This window comes from Canis lupus, chromosome 5, assembly GCF_003254725.2.
Source record: "Canis lupus dingo isolate Sandy chromosome 5, ASM325472v2, whole genome shotgun sequence".
NCBI lineage: Eukaryota > Metazoa > Chordata > Mammalia > Carnivora > Canidae > Canis > Canis lupus.
In genome coordinates, this window is record NC_064247.1 from 13,782,721 (window position 1) to 13,805,785 (window position 23,065).

Sequence of the window (23,065 nt, forward strand, 5' to 3'; positions counted from 1 at the left end):
AGCAGAGAGCTAATTGATACGAAGGCACTTTGTAAACTCTAAAGCGCCAGAGGAAATGAGCATTCATTGTAGGCGCGTTACCCGACCCCCCACCCCGAGGGTTTGCACAGGTGCACAAAGGACTCGAGGAAAGTAAAGCCTTATCTGGAGGTTTCTCAAACAGCTGACCCTGGACATCCGTGAGCTGAGCTCCCACGTGATTCTGACCCTCACCAGAGGAGTGACTGTAGTGGTGGCACCTGACAGAGGGAGTGGGGAGGTACGGAGGGTTGCTTGGAATGAGGGGAAGTATGGGCTTTGCCTGACCGTAGTGTTGACCCGAAGTCTCAGGGAATCTTAATTCTCCTGCCCATGCCCTAAGACCGAGTAAGGAGGGACCCCAGGCAGGGTAGTCTGTAGTGACAGGGTCCAGAAGCCCCCTCACTGCAGGGGACAGGCAGGCTTGGGGTTGCTAGTCATTCGTAAGGAAGATTAGAGAAGCAGTCTTCATTTTTTTAAAAACAGCCTTATTTTTGGCTATTTGAAAGTGAGTAGAAAAGGTATATGACCCGGGAACCCCACCCCCAGCAAATAAGGCACATATATGGGGTGGGAGGTGCCTTCTCCAAGTAATCTCCCCCACTCGTGCCCCAACCCAGAGCAGGACTGAGGCCTGGGATTCCACGGCAGGGGAAGCAGGAAAGGGCCGGGGAGGAACACCTCCCTCCCTGGCTCCCCAGCACAGCTGAAGCTGGTCCTTGCAAAGAGGCATATCGTCCCTGTAAAGGATGTCTCCCCACCCATTCCAAGCAAGCCTGGCTCCCATCACATCCCTCTGGCCTGTAGAGCTTCAAGGAGGAGCAGCAGCCTGTTCTGAGGAGCAAAGTTGGGGGCGGGGCGGGGGGGGGGTGCTGTCCTGAAACCTGTTGCCCTTTCTTAGGCTGATGAGGAAGGAGCTGCCTCTCCTGTCTCCTCCTTCCTACGGAGTAGGGGGGACCCCTGGGGCTTTCCCACCCCCCCGGAGCACCCCTGTCTCCTCCCCTTTGCCCTATGCAGACCATCCCTCAGCTTCAACTGGTGCCCCACCTGGCCCAGGAGACCTCTCCCGAGAAATTCGGCCTCCACACCCCTCCTTCCCTGGAAGCCCTCCAGCACCCATCTTGGCACCTCCTCTTACAGCCTCTTTATACCAGAAGGTACTTTTGATGCGAAGGGGCCTTCAGGAGGTCTAGCGTAAGCCGTCTCAGGTCTATGGCTGAGGAGGTGTCTGCCCTTTTTGCTAACGCTAAGATACTAATAACGGCGACTGCAGCGAGCGCTCACTATGTGCTGGGTGCTTCATACGTATGAAGCTACGTAAGGCCATTTCAGGGCTAAGAGAGCCGAGACACAGAGAGGTAAAGGAACGCAGCCCAAGACTGCACAGCAAAGCCGCAGCAGCAAGGCGAGGATTTGAACCCTGGAGGTCTGGTTCTGGAGTTTCTTATTTCTTGCCTTCACCTATCTTCCGCTACTACTGTCCGGCTTGCTCATCTGTGCACGTCTCCTCTTAAGCGCAGTAGTTTTAACTTATCCTTCCCTAATATGCACCCCCAGTCCCCACGCGGCCTGCCGCACAACGGGTGAGCACCCCGCAGGTGCTTCAGGAGGGGTCCCAAGCCCGGTCGCCGGTAAACGGGACACTTCTCCTGACACCAGGTGGCAGCATTGGCCAAGAGTTCGCTCAGAACTCTGAGTCGCGAGCTGTCAGTCAAATAAAAATTTAAAATTTTATTTCTGGTACAAATGATAAATACTTTGCATTAAAAATCTGGAATTCAAGTTTTCCTCATACTCTATGCTTCCTCGCTGCCCCCAGAACCTTTACAAAAATATTTCCGTTGATTGGGGGGAAACGCGGGCGCCTGGTCTCCCCGCAGAGTCTGGGTCTGGGGAAAGGCACGTGTGGTTTGTGTGGGGGCTGGGAGGTCCTCACCTGTCCCGCCCTTGGGGGCCGGGAGGACAGGAATGCATTGTGATCTGGTGCAGGGGCCCTGGCAGTGATCCCCGACAGCCCCCTCTCCGGGGCAGGGATCCCCTCATTGTTGGGCATTTGATGGTGCAGAGGGGCCAGCTCCTTCCAGATGGGCGAGTGGGGGTGTGTGTGTGGGGAGGGCGGTGTCACAGGCACCGACACCGACTAAACCTTTTAGCATCTAAACCTTCAGAGTTAAATAGAATCACGGGCCATCACATTTTGGTTGCTTGAGAGAGAACACTTCGGGGGAGATTAAGGGGAGGCGGGGCGAGTCTGGAGAACCCCCCTCCCTGTCCCCAAGGGAGGCACAGGGTGGGAGTGGGGGCTGCCTTCATGAGTTAACCCTTGCCCTGCCACACCCCTTTTCACAGTCTTGCACGATGGGGCCAGAGGCTCCGGGGTCAAGGGAGAAGGGAAGTAAGGCCTCAGTTGGGGGGCTGCCCCCCACCAGTGGCTGGGGGAAGAGCGGTGGGCCCAGAGCAGCTACCTCAGAGACCACCCCCTTCGCCCAGCCCAGCTAGGGGTCCTCATCCCAGAGGCACAGCTGCCGCTGGGGCACGTAGAAGTCAAAACTGTAGTTCTTCTGGCAGCTACGGATGCCGCACTTGTAGGGGGTGGGTCGGTCGCGGCTGTGGCAGTACTTGAGCATGCAGGGGTACCAGGCCAGGCTCAGGCCGTAGCGGCACACGCAGGGCCTTCCGCCGTCTGCCACCTGCCCGCAGCGCGGCAGCAGCATCTGCTCGGAGGCCTCGGGCAGAGGCTCAAACACGGAGCTGTCCACACCTGGGGAGACAGGCAAGGGTCAGCAGAGGGAAAAGAGGGAGCCCCCTGCCCCCACATGGCCTCTTGGGGTATCCCGTCGACCCAAGGAGCTAAGTATTATCATTCCTGTTCTATTAGATGAGGCACCCGGCCTGGAGAGGTTTAATGATCTCACTGAGGTCACAGAGTTAGGAGTGGGGTGAGAACGGAACTCAGGGCTGTCTGACTTCAGTCTCCACTCGGCCGCACTCAGCCCGATGTTTAAAAACATTGTTACACTAGAATGCGATGGAATAGAGACGAGGCTAGAATGAGTAGAAGATCAAGGAGAGGGCAGCCGGGGTGGCTCAGAGGTTTAGCGCCGCCTTCAGCCCAGGGCCTGATCCTGGAGACCCGGGATCGAGTCCCACGTCGGGCTTCCTGCATGGAGCCTGCTGCTCCCTCTGCCTGTGTCTCTGCCTCTCTCTCATTCTGTGTGTCTTTCATGAATAAATAAAATCTTTTTTAAAAAAATCAAGGAGAGCTTCTTCGAGGAAGGGGTATCTGAGGAGGGCTGACACAGACATGCCAGGCGGTCAGCATGGCCAGCGCACACACAGGGTTGCTTGAGGGACATGGCAGGAACCTGGCCCCTGGCTCGGCTCTGTGGCCACGGGTAGGACCGGCCTCTGGGGGGTGCAGCCGACCGGGGAGGGCTGTGTACAGAGGGCAGGACCACAGCTCTGTTGGGCACTTCGAAATCCGGTGGGGCCCTGGGAGGGGCAGGCACTTCTCTAGTGCTCAGTGGGCTGGGCAGAAAGACCAGGAACCCGGACTTGGCACTGTGACATCTCCTTGTGCCCTCTGCATGGAGGACCTGAGGGCAGTCCTGGGAAGGGTGTCAGGAGGTGTGCCGGCAGTAAAGCCACCTCGGCAGAAAGGCAGGGAGCTCACAAAGATGAGGGGGGTGGCCCTCAAGGATCTTGGGGGAGAGATGTTGCCACTGGGGAGGGCATGGAAGGAAGGAGAGGAGCTGACTTCTCAGGCGGGGGTGGGGGGCAGCACAGGTGGGCAGGTAGGAATGGGTCTTTGGGTGCCACCTGGATCCTGCTACCTGGGCCTCCCTCCCATGATCTGTGTTGTCACTAAGGGAAGGAACGAGACAGGCGCTGACCAGGTATCTCCCTCCACGGGGCCTAGCACGTCACAGTTGTGTGTGTTCCTACCTGGAAGGGGTCGCTTTCACCTGGCTGACTCCTCTCACTGAAAAGCCACACAGGCACCCCTTCTTCCAGGAAGGTTTAGGGGACCCTCCTCTGAACTCCCACACCTCATTACTCTATCACAGGTGATGTGATGCCACAGTGGGCAGCACCCGGCTGACCTTGCTCCAGCCAGAACCGGACGTCCTCCTGGCGGGTGTAGATGGTATCTGCGGCCTCGGCGCACACATTGCGGAGGTGGGGGCTCAGCAGGCCCCCCTGGCTGAAGTTGACGGCGACGTCCATGTGCAGGTGCTCCAGGCCCCGCACCTCCTCGGCCTGCCGCACTGCCCGTGGATTCTTCTGTGTGGAGAAGAGCCATTCCCACCTGGCCTCAGAAGGCTCCCTGCCCATTCCTTGCCTGATGGCTGAGTTTCAAACTGAGGCTGGTTGCCTTCAGAGCCTTGGGGCAGGCTGGCAGTCAAGGGCGCCTAGCGTCCCCTCTAGCTGATGGAGAAACAAATGCTCAGGGCACAGCCAGGCCTTTCCAACTGGCCACTGGTTGACACCTGGGGCTGATACATAATACTGGTAGTGGCCGGGGGTGGCGTTGGTGGGCAGCCAGAAGGGGAAGGGCCTAGAGCAGACCCTACTGGAGAGGTTAGGGAATTCAGATGAGGCTGGGGAGAGGCCCAAGGTCCAGGAAGGGATGGGGCACGGGCCAACAGGCTGAAGCGTCTGCACACTACACGCATCAGCTCATTTAATTCTCAGTGGAACTCATTTCCCAGTAAGAAAACAGAAGCTTTGCAGGCGAAGTTGCTCGTGCAATGTCACCTGGATAAGGAGTGGTGGCTGAAGGCAGATCTGAAGCCCCCAGCCTCCACCATACAGGGGGAGGAGCTGAGATTAGGGGACTGTGCAGATTAGCGATCTGGGATTAGAGAGTTAGGTTTGGCCTGGGGCAAAATCAAGGGGATTGGGACTGTAGGGTGAGAGTGGGGTAGGTAGCAGGGATGAGGACCAGGGTGGCTCAGGTGCTGGGTGGGAGACTGAGGATGGGGGGTGGGGTCCAGGCTTGGGGTCACGATGGCTGCAGGGAATGGGGGCTCCAGGGCAGGAGCTGGGCCAGGGCAGGCCCGAGGCAGGCACTCACCTGTCGAAGCTTAGCCATGGCCTCACTGGGGATGATCTCATTGTGGTGCAGCCGGGTGACAAAGCAGAGTGCCTGGAACTGACTCTGCCCCTTCTCCAGCTCCCCCAGGATCAGGGCTCGGAAAATCTTCACATCCTGATGGGAAGGGGCAGGAGGACAGGGATGGGCTGGGGTGGGTACAGCTCGCTCCCAGCCCACCCGGGGCTCATATCAGGCCTTGCACAGGACACCTGCCTGGGCCCTGCCCTGCAATGGACATTTCCCTCCTGCTGATCTAGGACTTTTTTATCTTTTCCATTTAAACCTGTAACTTGAAAGAACACACCCCAGATGTTCCAAAGCCTCCTGGAAAATTCACATAGTGAACCACTAAAAAGCTTTTCAAAACAGAGCTGTATTTAAAAGCACAGAACTTCACCTTAAAAGAAACAGCACCCTTTTTTGGTGCCTGGTTCATTCATAGCTGATGCTGCCCCGCGGTGGCACCCCTGTGTCACCCAGGTTGGGGGAGGTCACCACCTCGATAACTACCTAAACCAGGGCATAATAGGGGAGGGGCTGAACTTTTTACTAGTATAGATTCCAGAGTTTCTCTCACAGATATTCTTACTTGGTAGGTTTGGGGGAAAGCCCAGAAATTGGTGCTTTCCAAAATGCCCCAGGGCTTCCCATCATCCGGACTCCTGGCATGGGCACAGGATGGGGTTAAGGGCAGACACGGCACAAGCTGGCCACAGTTGTTGCCATTCTGGCCCAAGGAAGCTGGGACGGCTCACCCTTCTCTTCCCTTCCCATCTCCACTTCCCCTTTCCCCATGGGATTACTAATGGCATTGCTAGCAGGCCAATGGCTCCTTCCCATTACTCATTCATTGCATGAATGGAAGTCAGCAGAGGGCAAAGGGAGAGGGGGCACCTGCAAGGCAGGATGGGGTCCCCCTCCCAATCTGGCTGCTGGCACCCTGTGCCCTGACCCACCTGTACCCAAGGTACCCCCTTGCTCTCAACCAACTCTGTGCCTTGGCCAACTGCTCCCAGGGAGAAGTTATTAGCAGGGCCTGGTCAGAAGTGGTCTAAATCTGTCAAGACCACCGTCCCCCTGCACCCCTCCTGCCAGGGAGGAAGCTGGACCATAATGAGCATCTCCGTCTAGAACCCTAGTGGGGGTTGGCACCGAGCATATACAGCCCTGCATAGCTATTCATCTCTCAAAGTATGTGCCCTGGCTTCACCCACTAAGAGCACCGAGAGTACAAGTGCTCTGAAACAGGGCCTGAGGGTCCCCACTTGGGCCCCTGTATGGGCAGCGAGGGGAAGGTGTGCCCCATCTCCGCCACGCATTAGCCAGTTCCCAGGCCTATCTTCCAGCTTCTGGAAGTCTCACTTGTAAGATGGGGACCCTAAGGCATTTAGCGGGTTGGGTTGTGGTGAAAACTGAGCGAGTGTGGAGGGCCCAGAAAAAATGCCCACCCCGAGTCAGTGCTCAGTAGGTGCTAGAGCTGTGGCCCATCTCCTCCCTGGAGGTGATCGGAGCCAGTGAGTGTTGCCACCCCATAAATTCCCACCCACTTGTGAGGTCCCTTGCCTCTACAGGGAAGCTTCTCCTGCTTCCTTTTACTACAGATGATCTCTAGGACAAGGAGGTGTGGGCATATATGGGAAGATTTTTCCATCAATAGTGCAGAAAGGGAGACCGAGGCCCAGCTGGTGAGGATGGCCCGGGAGAGGTTTTTGTTGATGCCAGACTCACGGGGAAGGTGAATCAGAGCTCAGCTTAACCCTAGCTTCCTCTCAACAGGAAATCCGTTCTTGGGCCACGAGGCTGGAATCTCCTTGCCCTGCCAGCCTGGGCCACCTGATTTTCCATTCCCTTGGGTCGGCCAAGGGGAGACTGCCTGGAGGCTGGTCCACTAGCGTATTTTCTACTTGGGGCTCACTTCCTGCCAGGTGAGACCCGATACCAGACTTCCCCTCCTAGGGCTTGAGTCAGCCTGGTGTCCCTGGCTGGACCCCAAGGCAGAGTCCAACATCCACCTCCCGGGTGTCTTCAGCAAGGACTCTGAAAGAACCTTAGCTGGAATATTCACAGCACCTTTTCCAAAGCCACAGCCACGTCCCATACCTGTGGTCTGATGGCTGCAGAGTGGTGTTTTTGCTCAGGAATATCACCTGCCCGTCATTAAGAGATAGCATTTGAACTCTTGGACCAGAGTGGAGTCAAAAAAAACCCCAAAATACCTGTTCTGAATTTTCCTCCTGACTCTATTATATTAAACAAAACATTGGCAACAACAGCAGAATGATACCAAAATGGGAATCTGGGGGCAAAGAGAGGGAATGAGGATCTCTCGTTGAGATAGAAGGTTTCCTCGTGGAGGGGCAGAGATTCATTGAAGTTTGTAACTGGAAGGGACAAGTCATTGTTATTATGAGTCAAAAAGGATGTATTGTCCTATTTAAAATCTTTACAACAACAGGAGGTGGGGAGGATGATTATTACTTAGTTTGGAATGGGTTACTTGCTCAAGGTCATGGGACTAGGAGGAAATGTGGCTGGAATTTTAACCCGGGGCAGTCTGACTCCAAAGCCAGGGCTGTGTCAACCAGGAAGCATCACTGCCTCCCAAATGTACTTGATGCCTCGCTCCAGAAACCGAGGACCAGAGAGGCAGGGTGGTCTGCCCTTGGCCAAACTGCTGCCAAGTGGCAGAGCAAGGAATAGAACTCAGTTCTGTTTTCCAGCCATGCCTGAAGTCTTGCGTAGACCTGCCCTAGCAGTGTGGCAGTTCCCGCTCACGGTTCTGCGTGACTAGTAAGAACGAGCGTCTGACACGGACAGGAGGGGCAACACAAGGCAGGCCACCCTTCTAACCCTCCTGCCTGCCTGCCCAGAACCTCTATAGATCCTATTTCTCCAGAGAAACCGTATTCTACTCACTGATCCCTGGGAGGGAGTGGGCACCCCTAGCTTCTGGATCTACTTGGCTCCATCATCCTGACCAGTATCCCTCTTCCCTTCTACCCTCCACACCTGAGACTCACTGGGAAGGTTCCAGGGGCCCCCTCCCTCCAGCACAGAGGAAAGGGCAGGGGGAGAGGTCGTCCCACTTCAGCAAACATCTGGCCAGATGTGAGGCCCAGGCCAAATGGAAGCTCAGCTCCCAAGCTCCCTCCTCGCCCAAGTGCTCTGGGATGATTCAGCCGGATGTGGCCTAATGCCGCAGATGGCACAGCTGGAGAAGATGTCAAAGTGCTGGAGGCAGGTTCTGCATGTCCAGGACTCAGGCTAGGACTCCCAGGATGGAAGTTTCTATAAGGCTCCTTCTTGCATGAGCTCCCGGGAACCTCCAGCCTATCAGGAGCAGGCCACCAGGAAGACACAGAGGATTACGGTACCAGGGCTGGCACCTGGGCCACGTACAGGGTGTGGCACCTGCGCCACGGAGATCGTGAGCCCCGGCTGAAGTCCTTTGTGGTTTTAAGTAAAGAGCAGGAGTAGACAAGTTGTAGGACAGCACGGTAGTTCCGAGCAACAGCTCTGGAGCCCGTGCTACCTCCATTCAAATCCCGGCTTTGCTGATACTAGCCATGTCACCTCAGGGGAATTCACCTCCCTGCACCTTAATTTCCACATCTGTTAAATGAGTTAAACTAACAATACCTACACCTCCAGGGATTATCATGAGGAAAAAATGAGCGAAAGGTCTCAGAACATAGTGGGCTGAACTCTTTGTCTATTATTGTTGCAATCTCTGGCCTCGCTCCAGCTGTGACCTATTCTAGACCTGCAGAAGCAAGAGCAAAGATTGTTCTCCTAAAGATGTACCTAAGGCCCAGTGAGGCCAGGGGACTCCTCTGGGGCCTGGCTTGCAGGGAGTCAACAAATTGGTGGGAAAGGCTTCACAGGCACCAGGCTGGGTGGGGGAAATGGCTGAGACCAAGGCCCTGGCCCCTGTCTTCAAGGGGTTCATGGAGAGGCTGACCTCCAACAACCAGAGCCAGTGCCCCACAGAAGGCCTAGGGTTGAAGTGTGTGGTAAAGGCTATGGGGCAAAGGGTAGATGAAGGGGCATTTGCTGTCCCCTTAAGGGTGGGACTGGAGGCCAGGAAGGAGGGGAGACTTCTCCAGAGTGTGGGACATTTCAGTGGTCCTTGATGATCAAAGGAAGAGGAATGCTCTCTAGGAGAGAGACAGGAATTTCCAGAAGACAGGGAAACGTGAGGCTCTCATCACACCCCCACCCAATCTAGCCCTCCATATTGTCACTGATCTGCCTAATGCCATTCAAAAGCTCCTTTTGCCCTCGCCATCAGGTGTACCCTCCAGAGGCTCCCATCCACCTCCGCTGACAGCTTGTCCTGTATTCCCTGAGCATTGAGCTGAGGAGCTCACAGTTTCCAGAATAGGCGCAGTGAGGCTTTGTGCCTTTCCGTGAGCTGATTCCTCTCCTGGAATGCCCTGTCCCCATCTGCCTACCATCTCTCAGGACTCAGTGCCCATGCATCCCCTCCTCTGGCCTGTCTTCCCAATGCTGCCCTCACTGCCCTAGAGCCAGGGGTAGATCTTACTGGGGGCCTGGATGACTTGTAGACTCAGGCGGCCCCAACTCCTAACCTCTACAGCACAAATCCCATTGTGTTTGCATCTCTCTCTCTCTCTCTCTCTCTCGCCTTAGCTTCCAGACTCAGCTCCTTGAGGCTGGGAAAGTAGCTCATTTGCAGTGCCTCCCCACCCCCTTGAGCACAGCAGGTGCTCAGTGAGTGCCTGGTAATGAGGAAACGAAGGAAGGACTGCACAGACAAGAGCGTGGTTTTCTCAGGGTGGGGTGTGGGAGGGCAGAGTGGTCCAAGGAAGAGGCTGGTAAGAGGGCAGGGCAGCGGGTCTGAGAGTCCAGCCGAGGAGCCTGAGCTCATCTAGCAGATCACTGGAAGTTCTGAGCTGGATCTGAAACTTGCCTTGCACCGGTTCAGTGTGCACGTGATTTAAATGCCTTGAGCGAGGACCCCATCCTCATGTGGCATCTTCTGCCCAAGTAACAAGTCATCCAGGCCCCCAGTAAGATCTACCCCTGGCTCTAGGGCAGAGACTAGACCTTAGTGATGCAGTGACCTCAGGGTCTGGCATGGAGCTCAACAATAAGCTCAACATTTATTAGCTGAGTGAATGCACGCATGCCCAGGGGCCTCTATCGACTCCCTCACCTCCAACCAGGAGACTGGTAGTCCTACAGCTGCTATTTCGGCTTTCAGAAGGTCTAGGGGATCATTTAGTTCATGATCCAGTGAGGTTCCAGCTGGGGACATGCCCTTCACAAGTCATGCGGCTGCAGAGCCAGGACCAGAAGCCCGGGGGTCTCCTGACTCACCATCCAGTGATGGTTAGGTTCCTCCGAGCCCCCTGCCAGCCCCCGTCCAGATACTGTCCCTCTCTGTGTCCACTCCTCACCCTGCTATACTCCCGGGATCTGCCGCATCTCACGGAGAGAAGGCTACGCTGGCCGGGCCCTGCTGGGGCTCCGGGTGGACACCCAAGGAGCTGCTCTGGGAAGAGCAGGGGCCCAGCCCTGCGCCCTGGAATGGCAGCCTTCCTGGGGAGAGGCCCCAGGGGAAGCAGCCCTGCAGACAGAGCCCATGGGAGCTCAGCGGGGATGCCGTGGACCTGCCACGCTGCCCCCCACTGCCCACTTCCAGCCTCAACAAGCTTCTCTTTTGCTGCAGCCGCTGTTGGGGTTTTACGTGGCAGCCCAGTGGAATCTGAGCGGAAACACACGGAGGCCCACCTGCTTCCCCCCATGCTTGGGCCACGTCTGTAATCTTCCACGCACACTTGCTGCTTCTCAAACGGTCTCTTTCGCACACAGCTGCTCCTGTCTCTCCCCGGCCCCCAGGGATGCTCACATGAGCACGCTGCCTCCCTCAGTGTCCCCCCCGGAGCCTCCACGTCGCCCCTCTCTGTGAGTCACTGCCAGGGCTCTCACACACCCCCTCGGCCACGCGGAACAAGGTCCTCATGCTGCGGTCACCCTCGGCCCCCTTCTCCAGAGAGCCCGCCTGGGGAGGGGGGCAGCGCCCAGCCATGGGGAGCCGGGGACCAAGGGGCCTGGGTGGGGGCCGCCCCGTCCCTCACTGCACTCCCCTACTCTCCTGCACCCCAGGCCGGGGGCCTTCTCTCTGGGGTCCTGCGAGGCACCAAGTCCCCCAGGCTGCTTGCTCTGGGACAGCCGCACCGTCCGGGGACTGTGCCCCGTCATCTGTCTCCTTCCCCTCGCAGCACAGCGCAGGGTTCCGAGGCCGGGCTGAGCCAATCTAAATATTTACCCCTCTGCTCCTGGCTGGAGCTGCTTCGTGGCTGGACAAGGAGCCGGTTTCATGGGGCCGGGGAGGTGAGGAGAGGCAGCCAGGGACCAGCACCTCCCTAACCCCGTGCACGGTGGCCACTCTGCAGGAACAGTGTCCCGGAGCAGGAACAGGGGTCAGGGGAGCCAACCCAGAGCCAGGCCAAGCCCATTCCCAGGCCGGCACCCCGGGACTTCGGCTGACCCCAATACGGGCCGGCCGCCTGTACGCCCTTGGGGCGAGTCCTCGACAAAAGCTTCTTGTTAAGGGGCATGAGCAGTGGCCCCCCTGCCCTCCCCCAGCCCCCCTGAGCCCCCAGTTCTCTATCAGCCGAATCCCAAAGGTCACCACTGTTCCAACTGCCCCAGGGAACAATGTGAGGCTTTGTGTGGATCAACTGCGCCCCACTGTCCCGCTGACTCAGGGCTCCTAAGATGGGGCTCCGTGCTTCTCTCTCACCCAGATTCCCAGCCCCACCGCCTCCCTCGCTCCCTGCCCTTCAGCGGAATGCGCAGTGGCAGCCGCTTAAACACTTGCCAACTTCGGGGGTGGGAGCTCCTAATGATGCTCTGGCCCCTACCGCTTCCCAGCGAGGAAGGGGGGCTGGGGTGGGGGGACCTGCTGGCACTGCTACTCCACTCCCCAGGGTCTACACTGGCCTCTGCTTGTGACAGCAATTCCCTCCTCGCCAGCCTGGGAGCTGTGTCTGAGAGGGTGAGTGGCTTGTCAGGTCGCACGCCTGGTACAGGGCAGACAAATGTACACGGTGGGTGCTCAGGAGTCTCTGTGAGATCTCTCACACACAGTCCCTGCACCCCGACGTGCCCCGAGGAACAGTCTCAGGCACTAAGCAGCCAAGGGGTCAATCCTCCTATCCACTGAGGGTCATGGGCCTGGAGGGGAAGGGATCCAGCCCAAGTCTCTACAGAGGAGGGTTTATTCCTCTGCACTAAGGTTTTCTGTCAACCTCTGCCTCCCCTCCCCCTGCCACCTCAATTCAGGTTTCTCCAGCCTTCTGGAAGGAGCCTACTTATGTTACAACACATACAATCAATCACAATATAATAGAAGGATCCCTGGGCCCTAATCCTGGATCATCAGCTACTTCATCTTGTCAAAGTCACTTCATAGCTCTAAGCCTCAGTATGCACGTCTGCAAAATGGGGGCAACGGGTGCCCGGTGATGTAGTAGTGAGGATCAGATGCGACAGTGCATGAAAGCAACCGACGGCGTGTGACTTGAGTGACCACTCAGGGTGTGGGATCCAGGGACGTGCACTTATCATCACGAGGCTGCACCCTGTCTTCCTGCGAACAGGAATCTGTCCTGTGTTTTTCTACAACCGCTACCACCACGACTTCTCTGTAGCTTGGCAGCCCAGTAGGGAAGAGCCCCGCTCTGCCTCTCCCCATCTTATTTCTAGCAGGCCACTCCGCCCTTGGTCCAGGTGGCAGTCTTCACAGCCTGATCCAGGATCTCTCGTGAGGATTCGCCAATGGACAATGGTGTTCGGGGGGGGTGGGAGTGGGGGGATGCTTGCCAAGCTCCAGGGAGCATGTCTGAACCTTCCAGCAGGGCTGCCAATCCCTGATCCACGGCGGAATTCCTCAAATGTGGCAGAGGGACTGCTTTTAGATCCAAGGGCCCCACGGACACAAGCCAGGTCATTCCATCTGGTGACTTCTCACAAACTCCTATGAGAAAATGCTCCAGACTCCAGAAATGTCTGGGCGTCTCCTGAAAGCATCTCTGCTGCCCTCTGTTCCTCAGGAAAACAACCCATCCGTCACACGCTTGTGTTCCAAACTGCTACATTTCAGAGACCTCACATAGACCGGGTAGGGGGAGACGGGTATCTAAAAGCTTCTCCTGTCTGACCTCTGTGTGATGTGACATCCTGTTATAATAAACAGCCTCTGGCCCCAGCGCGGTCATTTACACATTCCACATCTTCCAGACCGCCTCTGACAGCATGCAGCTTCCCACGCTGCTCCCCCAGCCCAACCATGAGCCCCCAAGGCAGGGACTCTGGCGCTCTCTGGACTGTTCCCTCCTCTGACTCCCACTCACCCACCGGGGCTCAGGCCAGGGCCCAGAAGGCTCACATTTCCACTCCTCCTGGGTCCTTCAGAATGACCTTGGGCTGACCCACGCCACCATATGGCTCCCCTTATATTGGCTCCAAGCCCAAGGATCCCTCCTGCCACACTTCTGGAGTGTGTGGTTCCTCCCTCCCTCCCTCCCATTGGACCCACCACCCCGAAACAGTTGCGCATGACTTTCTCCTATCTATCAGCTGCACCCTAGCCATCCGGTCAGCACCAAACCACACCGCTGGAACATGACTCATCCCCTCCCCCAGCTTTTGGACCTTCAGACTAGGGCCAAAGGGGAAAGAGAACTTGGACTTGGATGGAGACACCAGCTTGGGGGAAGGGAGAGCATGGGAGCTGACCAACAAAGAGCCAGGTTAGAACCTGGGGGTGGTGGCGAGCCCAGTATTAGATATGCCCAGTGAGTGTGCACATAAGGGTATAATTACACACACGGGATTTGGATTATAAAGGAGGGTATTGCCTCTTGGGTGTGTGTTATGAATTACAGTTTGTGTACTGAGGGCATGTGGAATTAGACCCAACGCGCCTATCCACTGCTTCACACACCTTAGGGTTATTGTGGGCAGAGTGACAGGTTGCAAAGAGGTGAGTGTGGGCTCTACATTCTTTTAACAGCCTAACCTGGGCCCACCTCCCAGTCCCCTCCTTGCCCTTCCCCTGGAGCAGCCAGGCCAGTGGTTCCCAAACTTGTTGCCCCTTGGAATCCCTGGGCCCTCTTTAAAAATATCATAGCACACAGAGATTGGATTTCAATGCTCTAGAGTGCAGCTTAGGCATCGGGAGTTTCCAAAGCTACCCAAGTGATTCTAATGGGCATCCAAGTTTGGGAGCCACTGAGCCAAGGCACTTCTTTTAAAGTCCCAGCTCCATCTATCTGATGGTCAGAGGCCTTTGGGCAGGGTGTGACACGACGGCCATTTGATAGCTCCAAGCTACCTGTGGCATTTATAATCCTTGCGTGGGCTCCAGGCTATGTGTCCGACAGCGAGACACTGAACACTCTCTCCCTGCCTCAATGCCTAGGTTGCTAGGTCCAGCGTGGCAGTGTGGGGAGAGCCAGACAGTGCTAGAATGCTGCCTCTTGGAGGAGGCAAACAGAGAGGTGGGGGTGCTGGAGGTGGACATAGGGTGGGCCAGACTGAGGGCTGGGAGGCCTCCAGCACAGGGGCACTCTCTGCAGCCCTGCATATCCTGGCAGGACTAGAATGACAGCTCTGCGTTCAGAGGGGCTGGCCAGCAGCTATGGAGTGCGACAGTTAATTTTATGTGTCAATCTGACCGGGTGAAGGGATGTCCAGATAGCTGGTAAAACATTATTGCTGGGTGTATCCGTGAGGATGTTTCCAGAAGAGATGAACATTTCAATTCGCAGAATGAGCAAAGAAGATGGCCCTCACCAGTGTGAGTGGCAACGTCCAGTCTGGTGAGGGTGTGAATAGAACAAAAAGCAGAGGAAGGGCAAATGTTCCTTCTCTGTCTGAGCTGGGACCTCCACCTTCGGTCCTCAGATGCTGGTACACCTGGCTCTCAGGCCTTTGGACTCAGACTGGAAACACACTGCCAGCTTTCCTGGGCCGCTGGCTCGCAAATGGCAGGCAGATCGTAGGACTTCGGAGCCTCCAAAATCATGTGAGCCAATCTTTTTGCAACAAACTTCCTTCTATATATCTTGCTCTATGTCCTATTGTTTCTGTTTCTCTGGAGAGCTCTAATAGATGGTGCTTCAAGGAGGAGGTTATGATGAGGGGCTCAAGGTACCTCTAGGCTCAGTGCTGACTCCCGAAGGATGACTCTGGGTCCGTCCTTCAACATCTCTGAGTCCAAGCGTGAGGACCCACGCTGAAATGTGATGTGGGCAAGGATTATGAAAGCTAGCGGCCTTCTATTTCTTAAGCACTTAGCACAGCAGCCAACACACACTGGGTATTTCAGACGTATTACCTGTTTAGTTTTCTTGATAGCCATGGGATTGGTGCCATCATCACCACCCATTTTACAGAAGAAGAAATGAAGGCCTGCAAGGATCAAGTACCTTGCCCAGGTTAAACCAGGTCTGTCTCATTTCAGCCTGGACTGTCTCCCAAAGGCGAGGAAAGGGCAACCGTCACCATTCCTAAGTGGACTAGGGATTTTTCCCAAGGCACCCCAAATGTGTTTGGTACACAAAAGAAACACAATGCCCAAGATTTTTTCCCACAGGAAAAATCATTACTTCCAGATAGAACCTTGTGCAAATCTGCCAAAGACCATGGGGCACGAGGCCTTGGAAACTAAGCGGGCCACAGGAGAGGTGAGCCACCCCAGAAGGATCTGCGTACAAAAGCTGCTCTGGCCAATGCAGACGATGGCCTGGGGCAGGGGTGAAGGCTATTCTGCTCCGCCCCAGGCTAGCTGAGCAACCAGAGCTGGAGAGACCCGAGGGTGGCTTCCCTTTCTGCACCTTCCACCCCCGACTCCTGCCCTTGCTGGTGCAATTGGAGATGCCAGGGCGGGTGTGAAATGCTAGCTTCTGGGTCAGAGGCTAACCTGAAAAGCAGACTTTGGAAACCTGGGTGGAGGTTTAAACACACTGCAGGGATTAAAATGAGGCTCCAAAGGAGTTCTCTACCTGGGCCGCCAGCCCCCTAACTATAGCCCCGGTCTATCACCCCACTGCCACCTGGGCTCTCTCGTCTCCTTGTCTGCATGGGTAGAGCCATAAAATAGTTCATGCTGCCGCCAGGGGCTATAGAAGCCCAGCCGGACGCGTTGTGTCCTAGCCACAGGCTCTGCTGCTGAGGTCCCGGGTATGGGGAAGCCCTTCTCCAGGGTTCCAGCTCCATAGGACAACGGGCAGCGGACAGGAAAGTAGGAGACTCCTGGCCGGCCAGAGGCTCAGTGTCAAGGACAAAGGGCTTCGATGGAAGGTTAGAGGCAAGGATTAGACCACTGCCTCCTGAGGGATCCAGCCACTATTGGGATTTCCCAGGAAAAGAACACATATGGAATTCAGGTGTGGGGAGGCTGGAGGTGTTCAGGCGCTGTCAGCTTCGCTCTCTCCACACACAAACTCACCTGTCTCCCTGCCCGAGTGCAAGAACCTAGCTTGGGCCTGCCGAGTAAGGAAGGGCCGTGAAGTCTTCCCACCTGTGACCACCCCACACTCCACACTCCCTGGAACACCTGTGTCCCAAGTGGGTGATAACTCGGTAGTCTGGGGGTAGATCAGCAGTCAAGCCTTATCCCCACTGTCCACTGGACTCCCCACCACCACCACCCCAGCTTTCTGGCCTGTGCCATGGCAGCTTTTCTGGGTCCCTAGCTGACTCCCCAGATTCCGCACCCTGTCCTCTTAAGCTCACACTCTCTAAGAGGCAGGAGGGAGGGGGTGGCTTGGGCAAGGCTCTACAGCCCTGAGCTTCTCCAGCTGTCCAGTTATCTAACTGTCCCCACCTCTCCAGGCCCCCAGAGACAGGGCCTGTTTTTAGCAGACAAGGGGCTGGTGTGTGTGTGTGTGTGTGTGTGTGTGTGTGTATCAGGAGATTCCCCTCGAGTACCTACACCTCACCCACCCTCTTTCCTTCCAGAAATCTTGCTGCTGGGTCACTGTTAGTCACTCGCTGTCCTTCCAGGCTCATTTGCTAATAATCCCCCAGCTCCTCCGCTTCCCCCCTCATCACCGTACCCCCCTCCCCGCCCCAACCCCAAAGACCTTGGGGGCCAGGCCCACCTTCTAGTCCCTCAAGGTTCCTTCTGGTTTCTTACACACACACTGAATAGAGGCTGGTTTCTGCCCCCTTCCTGCAGTCTGGGCCAAAACATGGAGTTTGGCCAGCTGTCCTGCCAGGCAGGGTAAGGAGTGGCAGCTCTCCCAGAGTGCGGGGACTTCACGCGGGGCCTCTGCTCAGGTCCCCCCGCTCCCCTTCTGCAAGCTTTCCAGCCTTCCAGACCAAAGAGAAGAGGTAGCTTCTGCTAGGCTCAGGAGGGACAAGGGACAATCAGCTCCTACACCCCCTCCCACCCCCACCTTGCTTCCCCCCACAGTCTCCAGCCTAGGAAAGTGAAAGGGAGACCTGGTTTACAGTCTCTGAGATGTCAGGGCTGAGAGGCCAGGAGCCACCTCACTGACTTGAACAGAGGTGGAAAAGGAGGCTCCGAGAAGGAGAGGGGCCTGACCCGGGGGGCCCGGGATGGCCAGCCCAGGACTTTCTCCTCTAGAGCAAAGGGCAATGACCCCTAGAAGGGAGTCCACGGTTCTGCAGGAGAGTCAGCAGCTGGAGGGCCCTGGGAGAGCTGCGGGGCAAGTGGGCAAGAGGCGGGTCAGGGATCGGGAAGGGCGGGGGTGAAAGGCTGGAGGGGCTGCAGCGGGCGGCGGGTGTGTGTGTGTGTGTGTGTGTGTGTGTGTGTGTGCGTGCAGGGGGTGCATTCCTGGGGCAGAGCGCAGGGCGGGGCAGGGGCTGGGGCTGGGGAGCCTGTCCAGAGGTGCGGGCAGGAGCCGACGACGAGGTGACCCTGGCTCAGTCGCGTGCCTGTCCTGGCGCGCCTTCCCGCTGCGGGCCTCCGCGGTGCGGCCTCGGGGACCCCGGGGCGCGCGGGCTCCCAGGCCCCGGCGGGCGAGCCAGGCTGCCTCACCTTCTTGAAGTCGGCGGTGAAGGAGACCAGGGTGCCGTCGGGCTTGCGCAGCTCGAGGCCGATGCTGTCGGCGTCGCTGTCGGCCTGCAGGCTCTCGTCGGTGACCTGGCCGTCGGGCAGCCGCACGCGGACCCGCAGCTCGGCCGGCGCGCCCGGCCCCGCGCCCACCAGCAGCGGCGCGAGCAGCAGCAGCAGCAGCCGCGGCGGCGCGAGCATCCCCGGGGGCCCGGCCCGCCGCGAGCGCGCGGGGACCGGCGCGGCCCAAGTCGGCGCCAAGTGGCGGGCGGGCCCGGGGCGCGGGGCGGCGGCGCGGCGGGGGGGCTCGGGCGCGCGTGGGCTCCGCTCGGCCGCGCGCCCCCCGGCGGCTCCCAGGTGCTCGCGGCGCTCCCGGGGCCCCGCGCCCGCCGCGAGCCGCCGTTTGGCACTTTTCATTCAATCCCACCCCCCGTCACTTCCTTCGGAAAACAGAAACCACCGGGACCTGCCTTAAAGAGACCGCGCGCCTCCCGGCCCTTAAAGGGCTCGCGGCGGCGCCCCGTGCTCGGCGGCGGCGGCCCCGGGGCGGGCGCGGGGGACCGGGGACCCGGCACGGCCGCGCAGCAGCTCCGTGGGAGGACGGCCCTCTCCGTCCCCTCCCCGCCCGCCGCGCCCCGGGCGACCTGGCTGTGCCAGGAGCTGGGCCGTCCCGGCAAATCCCTTCCTCCCCGCAGGGGCGGGACGGGCGACTCCCCCCTTCCCCTGTCCTCCCCTCGCCTCGCCTCGCCTCGCCTCGCCTCCCCTCCCCTCCCCTCCCTCCCCTCCCCTCCCCTCCCCTCCCCTCCCCTCCCCTCCGCTCTGGCTGCTTCTTGTGCCACGTGGACGAAATGATCCCGCTTGGTGTTCTAGGGGTTTTGTGTGCTCTTTACGCTTCTCTGACACAGCGGATTTCCAAAAAGTTTGCTGCAGGATCAGGATCAGACCTCGCCTCGCCGTTAGCCGTCTGACGGCCCGAGGCCTGGAGAGATGAGCTGCGGTCCTTGCCCTGCTTTGAGGTCCCTCCGGCGACACAGCTTGCCGACTCGGCCACCTCTGTCTCGCCCACGTTCTGCGAGCCCCGCGGCAGCCTTTCTCTTCAGGGCAGTCCCCCTCGCTCGCCTCATTCGGCGCCTGCCCTGCGGCCTGTCCGCCTCCCGAGACCCCCTACTCGCCCTCCCAGTAAAAGGCTGAGCAAATCCGGGGCAATTCCAGCAAATTCGGGACACTGGCTCCTGACCCACTGGGCTGTCTCCCACTAGTCCGGAGGAAATAGGACTGACTGCCCTGCCAGGCACCCCAACAATGACCTGGCGGGAGGGCAGGGGGATCTGGATTCCTACTTCCTCTGATTAGCTGTGGGCTTTGGGAACATTTTTAAAATTCTTTGGGCCTAAGCATTCCCCTGTGTATAGTGGGAGTTGCTGAGACCTAAGATGTCCTGCCAATTCCATGGAAGAGAAAGCCCCAGGGAGGTCCTCAGAACCTATTGTTCTGTGATGTCCATGTCACTTCTGTTGCTTCTAGGTCCCCTGTCCCTTCTGAGATCTCGCCTCGAGGGGGACACTCCTCTGCTCTGCGGCCTCCTTCCCTTTGCAGTTCACCCCAGCACAATGTTCTTATTAGCAGCAAAGATAACAGCAGGTACGCAGACAGCCAGGTACCGTCAGAGCAGCAGTCCCAGCCCCCGACCCTGTGAACCTGTGTCCTTGCTGCCCACCCAGGGCTCTTCCTACTGCACTCTGCTGCCTACATTTACAGGAAGAGTGACTCAGAAGGATTCAAGAGATCATCTAACTCAGTGTCTTCCAAATTTGCCTTCTCAAAAGAAACTTTGGGGCCCTTGTGAAAAAAACCAAACACCTGGGTCCCTAAATCTAGCCACACAGGCTCCCTGGGGAAAAGAACGGAGAATTTGCATTTTTAACAAAGGCTCAGGTGAGGCTTGATAAAAGGGATCTGACAGTTGGTACTTGACAGAGGGTTGAGCACAGGGGATCTAAAACAAACAACATCCTTCCTGGGGAACTAGCCTGGTCCCTATGGAGTTTATCTTCACATCGGGGAGATAAGGCCGGCTGTCAGAGAATAATGGATTAGCACAGAGACTGCTCTCCTAGGCCCTCCCACCTTGGGCTGGCAAAACTGAAGAAGAGAGAGATGCCCAGGGTCTCAAAACTGGCCTCCTGCCTGTTAGGCTACTCATCGCCTCGTAGCCTTTGAGTCGGGTCTTCTCATATGAGTCAATCCCCACAGTCATTAGAGCATCACCCACATTTCCTAACTTCCCCTGTTTCTGGGCCTGCCCCCCATCCATCACCAGCTCTGCCCCAAGCCATGTTCCCCACCCCCACCCCATGACAGCCCAGAAGTAAGCAGAAAAGCACTTGCGTGTCTGGCTTTTTTTTTTTTTTTCCGGTCTCTGGGGCTGTCCTTACCTCTATTCAAATTCTGGGTTTGGAAACAAAGACGGAAGACCTCATCTCCCCTATCACCCCTTTGCCCTAATGAGCTTCCTCCTGTAGTTGAACCATGGACCAAATTAGATTTTTCTTTTAAGATAAAGAATCTGAAGTTTCACTCCACCCTGTGAACCCCCCGCCCCCCCCATCTCCAGCCCTTTGGATTTTACCCAAACAACTCTTCAAGATCCAGAACAAAACTGGAGTTTCCCAGAAAAGGCTTTCTCAGCTGCTGACAGCTCTGCTCTGTGGTTCTCCCTCTGGCCTCTGGACTCCCACAATAACAATTATTATAGCACCTCCCATTGATTGTATCCTTACGATGTCCAAGTGCTGTGCCAAGCACTTTGCATGTATCATCTTAGTTAATTCTCATGGCAACTGTCCAAAATAGGTTCTATTCTTAACTTCTTTTTTACTGACTAGGAAACAGAGGCTTACAGAGGTTAAGTAATGTACCCAAGGTCACACGAGGAGGGAAGCCAGCAGGGACTCAAACACAGGTCTGACTGACCACAGAGCCCTTGCTTGTAACCACAACAGTATGTGCCTGCCAGGAGCCCATGCTTTCCACCAGCCCCCTTCAGGCACACATTCTGTGCTATCTTGTCCTATAATCTAACGGTTTCATGTGTGGTAGTCTTGTACCCCAGCCAGGCTGTCAGTTCGCTCAAACAGACTGGCCCCCGTGCTGGGAACACAGAGTGCAGTCCCTTAAACCAGCCAGGCATAGAAGCATCCATTCTTTGTAAATGTAAAGGCCCTCAGAGGAAGAGCTCTAACAAGCCTAATTACCCTGACTACGACCAAACAGCCCTCATTGTCGGAACATTCTTTATGTCTAATCTCAAGCCCTCTGCCCCACCATAAACCAATTTCCTTTCCTTTCTGATCTGCAGCCCTACGAGAGCAGTTGCGAGTAGTGTGGTTCAAAGCAAGGGCTTCGGGATCTCAATCCTGGAGCTTGGCCACTCCCGAGCTGTGTGATTCAGTGAGCCTGTTCCTCCATCTGTAAAATGGGCATATAGACACTTACCCCACTGGGTTGTTTTGAAAATTAAACGGAAGATTGTATACAAAACACTTTGCAATATGTTTGGCACAAAGTGACGGCCCAATAAATGGTGGCTGTTATTACTTAAAACTGTTTTTTCTCTCACATGGTATCAAATATTAAATCCCTGTGTGGCCTGCACATGACCCTCTCCTCCCTTGGCTCACCCTCCAGACACACATATACACATATACATTCAAGAACACCTTTTCTCTGTATTCTCTTTTTTTAAGGTCTTCCGGTTTTATATCACTCGGGACCTCTCAACCTGGGAGGTGGGCTGCCAGACATCGGGAGGCGTTTCCCCTTTGCTTTTTGGTCTTAGAGCGCCTCAATTTGGTGGGAAGAGAAATGCCATGTCGTCTCCCAATCTGTGATGGAGAAAACAGGTGCTGACAGGGTCCTGTAGAAGTTTGAAAGGGAAACTAAACCAATCACTGTATCCAGAGAGGAGAAGAATGTAATAAGGAGCTTGTCTTTGCAACAGTAGAAAGATTTGCCTTTCCGTTTCTGTCTGTGGCTGGCATTTGCCTTGGGTTCTCAGTTACTGGGCTGCTGCAGATAGGGCTGGCCACCTGCGAGTTGAGTCTGAAGAGGAACTGGGAATGTGGCGGGGTGCTTGCTCTACCTTGCCTCTCAAGGCCGCAAAGCGTGTCACTTCACTGCCCAAGCAGAAGTGCAAATTAGCTTTACAGCATCACGCAATTACTCAGTTACATAAATCTAAGGGTGTGGTGGGAAAGTGGACCGGAGAGGCAGCGGGCCAGGGTAGAGAATGGTAAGGAAAGAGGCCTGGGTGAGCAGCCATTCTCTCCAGGCAGAAAACCTGGCAGAGGAGAAGTTTAAAGGGAGTTAGGCTGAATCAGTGACTTTCAGGAAAGGAAAAGGAAGCTTGAATGATCAGAGCTGCAAGAGAAGGTGCATCTTACACCAATTCCAGGCCCACAACTCTAGATCTCCTGAATATAACTGTCTTCTTCTCCATGCTAGTTCTTCCAGGAGGCCTTTCCTCCTTTACCTGGATGCTCACTGGTCCATCCATCCATCTATCCATCTATCCCTTCATCCATCCATCCATCCATCCATCCATCCATTCATCCATCCATTCGTCCATCCATCCATCCATCCATCCGTTTGTCCATCCATCCATCCATCCATCCATCCATCCATCCATCCATCCATCCATCCATCTATTCATCTATCCATTCGTCCATCCATCCATTCGTCCATCCATCCATCCATCCATCCATCCATCCATCCATCCATCCATCCATGTATTCATCTATCCATTCGTCCATCCATCCATCCATCCATCCATCCATCCATCCATCCATCCAGTTGTCCATCCATTCATGTAGAGTCAGGACTACTGTGCTAGA

At 56.5% G+C, this 23,065-nt stretch overlaps 1 protein-coding gene and 1 long non-coding RNA gene across 2 annotated transcripts; one reads left to right on the top strand and one right to left on the bottom strand.

Annotated features, from left to right (window-relative positions):
- Nucleotides 1-1,729: 1,729 nt before the first annotated feature.
- Nucleotides 1,730-18,742, bottom strand: OAF (out at first homolog). The gene is made up of 4 exons (XM_025465231.3): nt 18,159-18,742; nt 5,096-5,230; nt 4,122-4,302; nt 1,730-2,779 (listed from the first exon to the last, which is right to left on the bottom strand). The coding sequence occupies exons 1-4, from the start codon at nt 18,588-18,590 to the stop codon at nt 2,514-2,516; spliced, it is 1,014 nt and encodes a 337-aa protein (XP_025321016.1). The 5' UTR covers nt 18,591-18,742; the 3' UTR covers nt 1,730-2,513.
- A 239-nt stretch (nt 18,743-18,981) lies between these two features.
- On the top strand, nt 18,982-21,713 carry LOC118354831 (uncharacterized). The gene is made up of 2 exons (XR_004816115.2): nt 18,982-19,814; nt 21,532-21,713. It is a non-coding gene; the product is annotated as an uncharacterized LOC118354831 (long non-coding RNA).
- The last annotated feature ends 1,352 nt before the right edge of the window (nt 21,714-23,065 follow it).

Coding starts and splice junctions, on each gene's coding strand:
- OAF (XM_025465231.3), bottom strand. CDS start 18,590: ATGAAAAGTGCCAAACGGCGGCTCGCGGCGGGCGCGGGGCCCCGGGAG. Junction 5,231..18,158: donor TCACCGCCGACTTCAAGAAG/GTGAGGCAGCCT, acceptor CCTTCCCATCAG/GATGTGAAGATTTTCCGAGC. Junction 2,780..4,121: donor CCGGTTCTGGCTGGAGCAAG/GTCAGCCGGGTG, acceptor CTGTCTCCCCAG/GTGTGGACAGCTCCGTGTTT.